Source organism: Chiloscyllium punctatum, chromosome 17 (genome assembly GCF_047496795.1).
Source record: "Chiloscyllium punctatum isolate Juve2018m chromosome 17, sChiPun1.3, whole genome shotgun sequence".
In the NCBI taxonomy this organism is placed as follows: Eukaryota; Metazoa; Chordata; class Chondrichthyes; order Orectolobiformes; family Hemiscylliidae; genus Chiloscyllium; species Chiloscyllium punctatum.
In genome coordinates, this window is record NC_092755.1 from 73,866,807 (window position 1) to 73,879,078 (window position 12,272).

At 39.4% G+C, this 12,272-nt stretch overlaps 1 protein-coding gene across 6 annotated transcripts in view; it reads left to right on the top strand.

Moving 5' to 3' along the window:
- The first annotated feature begins 192 nt into the window (after positions 1-192).
- Positions 193-12,272, top strand: part of LOC140487978 (lysine-specific demethylase 2B-like) — a 223,067-nt gene continuing 210,987 nt past the window's right edge. For 2 of the 6 annotated variants that reach the window (XM_072587462.1, XM_072587464.1), the window contains exon 1: positions 193-392. In XM_072587462.1, the coding sequence (XP_072443563.1) occupies positions 267-392 (126 nt within the window). In that variant the 5' untranslated portion in view covers positions 193-266. Of the gene's footprint in view, positions 393-957; positions 1,006-12,272 lie in introns of those variants that run through there. The other 4 variants (XM_072587460.1, XM_072587463.1, XM_072587468.1 and 1 more) reach the window with 3 other exon arrangements.

Sequence of the window (12,272 nt, forward strand, 5' to 3'; positions counted from 1 at the left end):
CGTTCCGTTCCGGTTCGCTCCGCTCCCGCCTCGTGTCAGTGATTCAAACTCTGAACCAGATTCGTTTCAGTGAATAAGAAACCATCAGAGCCTCCTATCCTTCCCCTTTCCACCACTCCCAATCCTGAGCTATTGGCTCGTATTATTGCCGCCTCTGCCAGTTTGTGGTAAGCGCTGCAGGGATATTGATGATGATGATGATGATGGTGGTGGTGGTAGTAGGAAGGACTTGAAAGTGTTTTGCATATAAACGGCTCTATAACCTTATGGTGCCGGGGGCGGACTCTGGGGATTTTTTTTTTCCCTTCCATTTTCGACCCCTTCCATCAAACACAACACACAAACCTCCCTTTGCAGTTCTCATTTCAGAAGGAAATCGACCCGACATCGAAGTAAGTTAGTCCGATTAATGTGTTAGAATACGGTTTGTACACCCGCCTTTAGTCAGGGTCACTTTAAGCGTACACGTAGTGAAGGGTTAAGAGATTCTTAAAAATGAAAAAACAAAGTTTATTGTAAAGCATTTTCCTGATTGATTTTTTTTGTATAACAAATTAAAGGTGCATGATGTTGATTTTAAAGTCTGTAAAAATCAGTTCTAAGTATATTGTTTAACAAATTACACTGAGTAGTGTTTGAAGGTGTGGGAAAGCAGAGCAGTGCTGGCTTTAGGAATTGCGAGGCCTGACAGGAAATCATGGAGAACAGGCCATTATTATTTTTGCATAATTCCGTTTTTGTTGTTCATTTGACACCGTTCATGATTTGTGTTGCAAGTTCAACTGGAATAGTCTGAACTGTGTCAGTATTCTCATAAAACAGTTTGGCCTTTGGAGGCTGGACATTCGAGTCATCCTTTAAGGCATAATTTCAAAACCATCAATGATTGGCTGTAATATTTTGCCTGCCGTTAAAACTTACAAGTTCCGGAACACGATTTCACTGAACTGCCTCCCCACATTTGCCAGGAGTATGTTTTTGCCGGTCTGTGAATGCTGTAAAAGGGTGAGCAGTCAGATGTGTGCTTCTTAGAGCTGAACAAGATGGCAACTACAAGGAAGCCTGAAATCCACACGCCTTGCATGCTTTTGATGCAGGAAAAAGTGTTAGTGAAGGGACTGAGGTCCATAACAGCAGGTTGATTCCTGAATTGAGAGGGTTGACCTATGAGGAGAGATTGAGTAGACTGGGACTTTACTCATTGGAGTTTAGAAGAATGAGGGGGGATCTTATAAAAAATATGAATGAAATAGATAAAATAGAAGTAGAGAGGTTGTTCCCACTAGTGGATGAAACTAGAACCCTGAGGGCATACCCTCAGCATGAAGGGGAGCAGATTTAGGACTGAGTTGAGGAGGAACTTGTACACTTAAAGGGTTGTGAATCTGTGGAATTCCTGCATAGTGAAGTAATTAAGGCTATCTTGTTGAATATTTTTAAGACAAAAATAGATTTTTGAACAGTAAGGGATTTAAGGGTTATGGTGAGTGGGCAGGTAAGTGGAGCTAAGTCCATGAAAAGATCAGCCATGATCTTATTGAATAATGGAGCAGGCTTGAGAGGCCAGATGGATTACTTCTGCACCAATTTTTAATGTTTTTATTAACTCTAAGTTCATAACCACTGGTAGTGAAGTTACTCGCCATTTCTTAGGCTACCAAGAAAAATCCAAAAATATCATTTGAAAAATCATTTTTTTTTCCACCTTCATGACTCTTGAAAATACGCTCAGGCGAGAATGTTGCTTTGCCTGATCTGACTTGCAATATCTGACTGCCACTATTTTAACATTAAGTTTTGCCATAATTGATTGAATCATTGCCTGGTGACTTTGAAGTTTCAATGAACTAAGTGGCTAAACCACCCACGAGTAACATTTTGGATTTGGCATAAAGGTGAACATTGGTTGGATTATTATGTGGTCGGAGGATTTTGATCTGATTTTGAGTTTTGTGGATGATACTTCTCTCTGAAGGAAAGGATAAAAAGCTGAACATGATTGTTCTCTGTCGATGATTCCTTATTTGTGTATTTGCATTGAGGTAGGAATGGGCCATTTTGCTAGTTGGTTGTCTGTCTTGAGTTGGTTTAAAGTCATGGGATAGCATATGTGGAGAAAATAGCAATATGGAAACATACCTTTTTCTGTAATGTAAAGAATACTTAGATAAAATTACTCCAGTTTTCTGAATTCAGAAGAATTTATTTACTTGTTAGTTAGTTAGTTAGATTAGATTAGATTACTTGCAGTGTGTGTGGATCAGACCAAGTTTATAAAATCATGAGGGGGAAAGATAGGGTGAATGGTAGGAGTCTTTTCCCTCAGATGAGGGATTTCAAGACTAGGGGACACATTTTTAAGGTGAGAAGAGAACGATTTTAAAAAAGACATGAGGGACAAATCTTTTACACAGAGGGTGGCTTGTGTGTGGAATGAACATCCTGAGAAATTGGTGAATATGGGTACAATTACAACATTAGAAAAAATGAGAACTGCAGATGCTGGAGATAAGAGTCGAAAAGTGTGGCGCTGGAAAAGCACACCATGTCAGGCAGCATCCAGGGATTTTCCTGCACATCCACCCACATTATCTACTGTGTCCTTTGCCCTCAATGTGGTCTCTACATCGGGTAAATAGGACACCAACTCACGGAATGTTTCTGGGAACATCTCTGGGACATGCACTAAACAACCCACTGCCCAGTGGCCGAACTCTTCTACTCCCTCTCCCATTCCACCAAGGATGTGCAAGTCCTGGGCCTCTTCCACTCAATTCCAAGTCACCCAATGACTGGAGGAAGAATGCCTCATCTTCTGTCTTGGGACCTTTTAACCACACGGCATCATCATTAATTTCACTAGGTTCCAAATCTCTCCTTCCTCCACCTCCTACTGCTCCAACCCTCCAACTCAGCACTGACCTCTTGACCTATCCTACCTGTCCATCTTCCTTCCCACCTATCCGCTCCATCCTCCCCACTGACCTATCACAATCACACTCCCAACCAGTATTGCATTCCCAGCTACCTTCCACCCCAGCCCCACCCCGACCCTCCTATTTATCTCTCAGCCGTCTTAGCCCCCACATTCCTGATGAAGGACTCACACCTGAAACGTCAACTTCCTGCTCCTTGGATGATGCTAGACCTGCTGTTTTTCCAACACCACACATTTTGACCACAATTACAGTGTTTAAAAGACATTGGATAAGTCCATGAATGGGAAGGATTTTGAGGAATGTGGGCCAGGAGCATGTAGGTGGGACTAGTTTGGGATTATGTTCAGCATGGTCTAGTTGTATGACTATGACAATTTAAATTAGGTGAGTGGTCTTGAGTGGCAGTGTCACTTAATTGGCACAAATGTTGAGTAAAAATAACTAAGAAAAAGACCTGAGATCAATAATTGACCACTCATTAAAGATTCACAACAGTGCGAATTGATTATAGAGAAAACAAATAAGATTTTAAGTAATGTTACTGAGAGTAAATGAAATATATGCCTGTACTTTTGGGTGAATATGAAAGATCCTATGGCACTATTTTAAGAACAAAGAAGTTCCCTTTGTCCATGGCCATTTCTGTTCACTATATATGTCTGTGATCCACGCCTAGAGGAAATAATGTCAGACTTGGCACAATACCAGAATAGGAAGTACTGTTAATTCTTTAGAAAACCAAAGGAAATTGCAAAACACTATTGATATGAGTAAGTATTTTGAGGTAATTTTGATTTAACAAAACACTAATCATTTACTTGCAGTTACTGCTTAGAAACTGGGGCTATGTGATAGAAAAGGATCATCAGAGGGAGATAAAGCTGGATTTTATCACAGGAAGTACAGAATATAAAATCTAAGATGTCATGATTAGCAGCATTCATGTGCAAAGGAAGATATTGAGGTTTTAGAAAGGGTGTAATGGTGCAGTTCACTGAGGTGTTGCCTGAAATAATTAAACGCATATATATGAAGAAAAACTTGAAACATTGGACAAAACTCAACATTAGTGCTATGCAACACACTTAGATCTTGAGAGTGCCAGAAATAATATGGGAACATAGAGTCTCCCATGGCAGATATTTAAACCTTCTACCTCAGGGTATGCTGATTGAAGATGAGGAAATGATGAGGGCACGGAAGCCTGGGAACTTCTGCTTACTACAGCAAAACAAGTATCAGTCACTGGAAAATCTGCTGCAATATGAGATTGGGGCTTTCTCCTCTGAGATTAAACTTGAGTTTTCATTAATGTTCAAATAATTAATATTCTTTACAAGATGCAAGACCTACATGAATTGCTTCTTAGTTTTAATGTAAATATTTTGTAATGAATCTTTATGAGCTATCTTTAGAATAACTTTTGCAACACTGCACTGGTGAATCAAATTGCAGTTTTAAAAAATCCTTGATAATTAGATTTTCCCTCTTTATTTTCCATCTTTTTTGTAAAGTAACTCGTTTGTTTCTCGTGTTCCTATTGGGTTCAAGTTCCCTTTACATTTCTCTTTAATTTGTTTTACAGCTGTCATTCTTTCCTAGTTATTATGTTTTGAAACCAGCAGGGCAAACAAAAAAAGAAATTTTGAAAAGGCAAGAACTAAGGAAAATCAAAAAGCAGAGATCAAAAAGGAGAATAGCAGGATATAATAATAATACAGAGTGATTTTAAAAACATGAGAGAACCCCATACCTGATCAGAAATGGAGATTCGATGCTGCATCTTCTCATTTGGTGAGATAAGGATTTCATTGGTTGTTTTTGAACACTGGCAGAGGCATAATGTAAATGAGCAGAGGCAGAGGGCTGCAGATCCAGGAGAAAATGTTTTTTTTTCACAAAATGTTATCAGCTCGTTAAATGCACCTTGCTCTGAGAGAAACCCTCTTCAGTTAGTTTGACTGGAGAAACACAATGCAATTATGTTTTCCTTGCCCATTCTGACTAAAACTGAAATTGATTACATCATTGCTGTCCCCAACCAACCAAACAAATTCATCACAGGCTTGGAATCAAACCTGTAACATTGACCATTTGTATTTAGGTAACGTTGTTAATGTAGTAGAAGGCACCAAGGTGCTTCACAGGAGCATTTTACATCAAAATTTGACACCAAACCAGATAAAGACATTTTAGTCAGAAGTAGCTTTTAAAAAGGTGTCTTAAAGAAGGAAAAAGGGAGTTAAGATCTCCATAGCTGAAGGTGTGAATGTAGTAAATGAGGGATTCTCAGGAGGCCAGAATTGGAGGACTGCCGATGTCTCTGACAGTTAGTTAGCTAGAGGAAGTTATAGATATAGGAAGAGCAAGGTCACAACTACTGAAAAACAAAAATGAGAATTTTAACGTTGAGTCATTGCTAAACTGGAAGATGGGAAGCCAGGCAGAAATGTATCAAATAGCCAAATCTAGGAATAACAAAGGTACAGATCCAGGTTTCGGCAGCAGATGTGCAAAATAGTGAAGTCGGGTGATTGATACAGAGGTAGAAATTAGCAGTGTTAGTGATGACAAGCTTGTGGTTGGAAGCTAACTTCATGTTTGTTATGACACCACAAACAGTCTGATTCAACATCAGATGGATGATGAAATTGACTAGGAAATGGAGGATACGATGAGATTCAAAGAAAATTACTTTCTTTTTCTGGTATTTAGTTGAAGGAAATTTCTGCTGATTCAGTATTAGATGTTTGACAGGTAGTGTGACAATCATAAGTAGTGAAGGGATTGAGAAAAATGCTAGAGCTGGTATTTGATATTTTCAGACAATGTTGTTGAGGGGCAACCTGTAGATGTGGAAGCTGCAGATTGGTCCATAGGAAACCCCAACAGTGACAATGCAGTTGTGGAAAAAAATGCTTGTTCTTTGATTTACTAACTAAGCCTGGATTAATAAAACTAGAACTGGACATGTGCAGGCCCATATCTGGTTGATGTTTAAGAAGAATGGTTTGGTCAACTTTCTAGACACAGTGTGGTGCCGTAGTCCATCCAAAATAATTTTCAATCAATGGAGTACTTTTGAAGACTAATCATTGACATGTAAACAAAGCCTGCAGCCAATTTGTGCACAGAATCCTACAAAAAATGTGTTTTTGATCATGTTTGAAGATTGAGTATTCACTGGGACATCAGAATTCTCATGTTATTTCATATGTAGAGTCATACAGCACGGAAACAGACCTTTCAATCCAACTTGTCCATGCTGACCAAGTTTTCCAAACTAAATTAATTCCACTTACCTGTGTTTGGCTCATATCTCTCTAAGCCTTTCCTATACATGTATCTGTCCAAATGTCTTTAAATATTGTAACTGTACCTGCATCTACTACTTCCTTTGGCAGTTCATTCGACATACGAACCAGTCAGGTCCCTTTTTAGATCTTTCTCCTCTCACCTGAAAAATACGCCCCCTAGTTTTGAACTCCCTGCAACTGAGGAAAAGATCTATTCACCTTATCTTTTAAACCTCCTATGCTCCAGTGAAATAAATCTTCAAGTAGTGTTATGGAACCTATCTACTTACACATGTTTTATGGTGTCTCATTTTAACACCTTGTCCCAAAAATGGCACTACCAACTATACAGTACTTAGGACTGCATTGATATAGATTAGATTAGATTACTTACAGTGTGGAAACAGGCCCTTCGGCCCAACAAGTCCACACCGCGCCCGCCGAAGCGTAACCCACCCATACCCCTACATCTACATCTACCCCTGACCTAACACTACGGGCAATTTAGCATGGCCAATTCACCTGACCTGCACATCTTTGGACTGTGGGAGGAAACCGGAGCACCCGGAGGAAACCCACGCAGACACGGGGAGAACGTGCAAACTCCACACAGTCAGTCGCCTGAGGCGGGAATTGAACCCGGATCTCCGGCGCTGCGAGGCAGCAGTGCTAACCACTGTGCCACCCACATATATGTTAGTCTTAACTTTAGATTGAAGGTTCAAGTCTTTAGTAAAGCTTAAATCCACAAACTTTTGGCTCTGTTGAAAGTGCCACTGAGTCAAGCTGATGTACAAGAGAGTCACATTTGAATTCCAGTATTTCTGTCAGCGAATGAAGTTTAAACAGTATTTGAAACACTTTACATTCAATTCTAATAATCTTGTATTCATGTTATTTTTAGATTTTTAAATTTTTAAGTGGTATTAGGTACTGCTTTTTCTCTTTTCCATAGAATTCTTATCAAAACTTAATATCAATATTTTGTAAACTAGTTTTTTTTTATCCTCCTGTCTGAATTTATACTTCCACTAAATGTGTCACTGTTGCTGACATGGCCAGTTACCTGTTATCTTGAACTGAGAGGCATGCTGAGTATTTCAGACAATAATTAAAAGTTAACCTTCTTGTGGGTTGAGAGTCACATAGTCATATCACGTTGGCTGGACCACAAAATGATGGCAGACTTCCCAAAAGAACATCACTGAGGTAGTGATGGCGAGTGGTATTAGAGTCATAGAGATGTACAGCATGGAAACAGACCCTTTGGTCCAACCTGTCCATGCAGACCAGATATCCCACCTGCCAGCACCTGACCTATATCCCCCCATAACCTTCCTATTCATATACCCATCCAGATGCCTTTTAAATGTTGCAATTGTACTCGCCTCCACCACTTGTCATAGCAGCTCATTCCATACACGTACCACCCTCTGCATGAAAGCGTTGCCCCTTAGGTCTCTTTTATATCTTTTCCCTCTCACCCTAAACCTATGCCGTCTAGTTCTGGCCTCCCCTCCCCCCCTCCCCACCCCAGGAAAAGTACTTTGTCTATTTATCCTATCCATGCCCCTCAGGCTTTTATAAACCTCTATAAGGTCACCCCTCAGCCTCAGATGCTCCAGGGAAAACAACCCCAGCCTATTCAACATCTCTATATAGCTCAAATCCTCCAACCCTGGCAACATGCTTGTCAATCTTTTCTGAAACCTTTCAAGTTTCACAACATCTTTCTGACAGGAAGGAGACCAGAATTGCATGCAATATTCTAAAAGTGGCCTAACCAATGCCCTGTACAGCTGCAACATGACCTCCCAACTCCTGTACTCCGTACTCTGACCACTAAAGGAAAATATACCAGACGGCTTTTTCACTATCGTTTCTACCTGTGACTCCACTTTCAAGGAGTTATGAACCTGCACTCCAAGGTCTTTTTCTTCAGCAGCACTCCCTAGGACCTTACCATTAAGTGTATAAGTCCTGCTAAGATTTGCTTTCCCAAAATGCAGAACCACTCATTTATCTGAATTGAACTCCATCTGCCACTTCTCAGCCCATTGGCCCATCTGGTCAAGATCTCGTTGTAATCTGAGGTAACTTTCTTCGCTGTCCACTACGCCTCCAATTTTGGTGTCATCAGCAAACCTACTAACTATACCTCTTATGCTCACATCCAAATCATTTATATAAATGATGAAATGTACAGCACCGATCCTTGTGACACTCCAGTGGTCACAGGCCTCCAGTCTGAAAAACAACACTCCACTACCACCCTCTTGTCTTCTACCTTTGAGGCAGTTCTGTATCCAAATAGCTAGTTCTCCCTGTATTCCATGAGGTCTAACCTTGCTAACCAGTCTCTCATGGGGAACTTTGTCGAAAGCCTAACTGAGGTCCATATAGATCACGTCCACTGCTCTGCCCTCATCAATCCTCTTTGTAACGTCTTCAGAAAACTCAATCAAGTTTGTGAGACATGATTTCCCACGTATAAAGCCAGGTTGACTATCCGTAATCAGTCCTTGCCTTTCCAAATACATGTACATCCTGTCCCTCAGGATTCCCTCCGACAACTTGCTCACCACAGCCATCAGGCTGACTGGTCGATAGTTCCCTGGCTTGTCCTTATCACCCTCTTAAACAGTGGCACCACATTAGTCAACCTGTTAGATTAGTTGTGAGGCTGTTAATCCAAAGACCAGGAATTGTTTAGATTAGATTTGATTCCCACAGCATGGAAACAGGCCCTTCGGCCCAACAAGTCCACACCGACCCTCCGAAGAGCAACCCAACAGACCCATTTCCCTCTGGCTCATGTAGCTAACACTATGGGCAATTTAGCATGGCCGATTCACCTGACATGCACATCTTTGGACTGTGGGAGGAAACCGGAACACCTGGAGGAAACCCACGCAAGCACAGGGAGAATGTCTGTGTGGAGTTTGCACAGTCATCCGAGGCTGGAATTGAAACTGGGACCCTGGTGCTGTGAGGCAGCAGTGCTAACCACTGAGCCCCTGTTCTGGGGACATAGGGTTTGAATCCTACTTTGGCAGATTGTGGAGTTTGCAGTCAATAAAAGTGACCATGGTGTTATTGTTGATTGTTAGAAATATCCATCTTCTTCACTAATCTCCTTTTAGGGAAGGAAACTGCTGGCCTTACCTGGCCTGGACTACATGTGACTTCAGACCCAGAACAATGTGGTTGACTTTTAACTACTCGCCTGGGCAATTAAGGATAGGCAATAAATTAGACAAACCATAAGCATCCTGTGAATAAATTTTAAAAAAATATTATGGTTTCTGAGATTAGACTAGCTTTAGATTTCCTGTTTCATCCATTGAAACTAAATTTAATCAGGAATTTGAATTTGTGTCCTAATGCATTAGCCTGTACTTCCAAATTATTAATCCAGTAACGTTACCAATATACCACCATCTCCTCTCTATATTTTATCTTATTTCCCTAGGGTATCCCAATTAAAATCAGGTTTTTGTCTTTCCAGTCCTCCATCACAATACTGTCACTTATCCTGCCTTTAATTCTCTCATAAGTGTCCTTCAGAGATTAATTTCCTGCAAATTAGAATGGCTTTTAATTTATCATTTCATTCTCATTGTTACTTCTTCCTCTTAGTAGTAAGGAATGTTATACTGTTCATTCATCTGCAAAACTGTAAAAGCTTTTATTTAATTTTGAGTTTTTTTTTCAATTTTATTCATTCAGCAAAAATTCTACTTTCCATCTCTAACAGCTGGAAATGTAAAATATTAAAATGGTATAAAATAAGGCATTGGGGCTTGTCATTCATTTGGATGGGTATACGAATAGGAAGGGTTTGGAGGAATATGGGCCAGGTGCTGGCAGGTGGGACTAGATTGGGTTGGGATATCTGGTTGGCATGGACAGGTTGGACCGAAGGGTCTGTTTCCATGCTGTACATCTCTATGACTCTAGTGTTTGTATCAGGTTTTTTAACATGGAAATTAAACTTTTCCAAGAATTTCTACAAATACTTTGGTCAGATCCATTCTGTTTGGAGAGTATTATATATAAATATAGAGTATCTGACGGTTTCCTTAAACCTCCCCAATTCACCATTGTCCATGTGTACCAAATCTGGTGTAAATTATAGTCATCCAGCAGGTCCAAGATTGAATTCTGATATGTTCTGTGCTAGGGCAAAAATAAGTTTTTTTTTAATAAAAAGATGTTTCATTCTACTTTTTTGTAGAAGCTGAAAGAACTTCAGATTCTGGACTTATGAGCTTCAGAGTTTTTAAACTAGTATGTGCTTGATAGAAAGAAGAAAAGATTTTTAAAAACCTTACATTTGTATAATGCATTGAATGCTCTTCAGCCAAATATTTCTGAAGTGTAGTCACTATTGTAGGAAATGCAGAAGTGTGCATTACATTCTGAAAGTATGCATAGAATTCCATCCAACTTGAGCTTCGAGTTAGAGATGGCTCATAAAAAATTTTGATTTGCGCTAGATTTTCTTTTGAATTTGTCTGCACCTAATTTGCACATAGCAAGGTTTCATAAAGAAAAATGAGATGACCAAATAACCTGTGTTTAGAGATGTTTATTGAGGCAAACAAGTTGTTCAGAACACCTGGTCTTAATTGAATAATATCATGGGATCCTTGGATTTGGAGATGCCGGTGTTGGGCTGGAGTGTACAAAGTTAAAAATCACACAACACCAGGTTGTCCAACAGTGCTTCCAATTAAACCCATGGGATCCTGTGTCCAGCTGAGAGGGTAGACATGACTTTGATTTTAATATCTTACCTCTTAAGATTGTAGCACCAACAGTGCGTTGCTCCACCATAACTTCATTAAACTGCCAGTCTAAATTATATGCTCATGTTTCTGTAGTGGGATTTAAACACAGAACCTTATGATTTGAATGTATGCTACCACTGATCCAAGACTCACAGTATACTACTGTTCCTTGTGGCTCTGAGTCAAAGGCATCTTGGTGTCTATGCACATATGCAAATTTGTTGCACATGTACAGTTTTATTTGGCTATATGGTATTCATGTTGGGAAGTGTTCAAGGTTGTCTAATTGCTCTTAATGAGTCATAGACAGAAAGTAGATCTTAAGACAGTCCATCAGTAATCAGATGCCAGATTTAATTAATTATTTGAATATGATCAACTGTGGAGCCATAACTTGTTCAGAGTTTTCCATTAAATAGCAAGATGAAACTGTCTCTTGAATATGCCAATTGCACTTGTATTTTATGTGATTTAATCTGAAAGTTGCAAAAATATGCAATACTGATAATATAATACATTCTGTTGACCAAGAAATGGAAAAGGTTTTTAACTTTAGATTTGGTTTCGTTTTCATAATGTACTCTTGGCTGAGTTCATTCTGCTTTGTCTTGTTTTTATGCTTGGAACAAGCCAAAGGCTTGTTCTTTGAGCCCATTCTAGATTTGTATATCCAGGGATTGGTCAGATGGGTGATAGATTAGGGTTTCCTGCCTGAACCACACTGCTCCCTGTTTGAATGGTTTTGATGTTTACCACAATTTGTTTCAATACATTTCCATGTGCTTCATCTGAGTTGTGAATTGTATATTAAAAAAGCCCATGACATAGATTTCACTCTTTAAGGTGAATTGAATTTATTATCAAGTTATAGTATAAAGTACATTGAAAATCTGCTATGAAAAGTAATTGGTGCTCTTAGTTGGTTTACATTGTTTTGTAAGTGTGGACATCCATAATCAGAGTTTCAGGTAGGTCCTCAATATTTTCAAAAGTCATATTTAAAATAAATAGAGGTAGTCTTTACAAATAGCTGGGGATGTAAATCAATAAGGAGGAATAATCTTTTACTGACTAATGTTTGTGGTATCATGTAGATGTGGCATCAGGTTTAGACAATCTTTTTTACACAGTACCTATTGAGCAGGTCCAGATCAAACTACAATATTCCTCTAGAATTATTGTAATCAGAAATAAATCTCATTTAGCAAGGGCAAAGGCGTACTCCCAGGTCAAGACCAATTTTT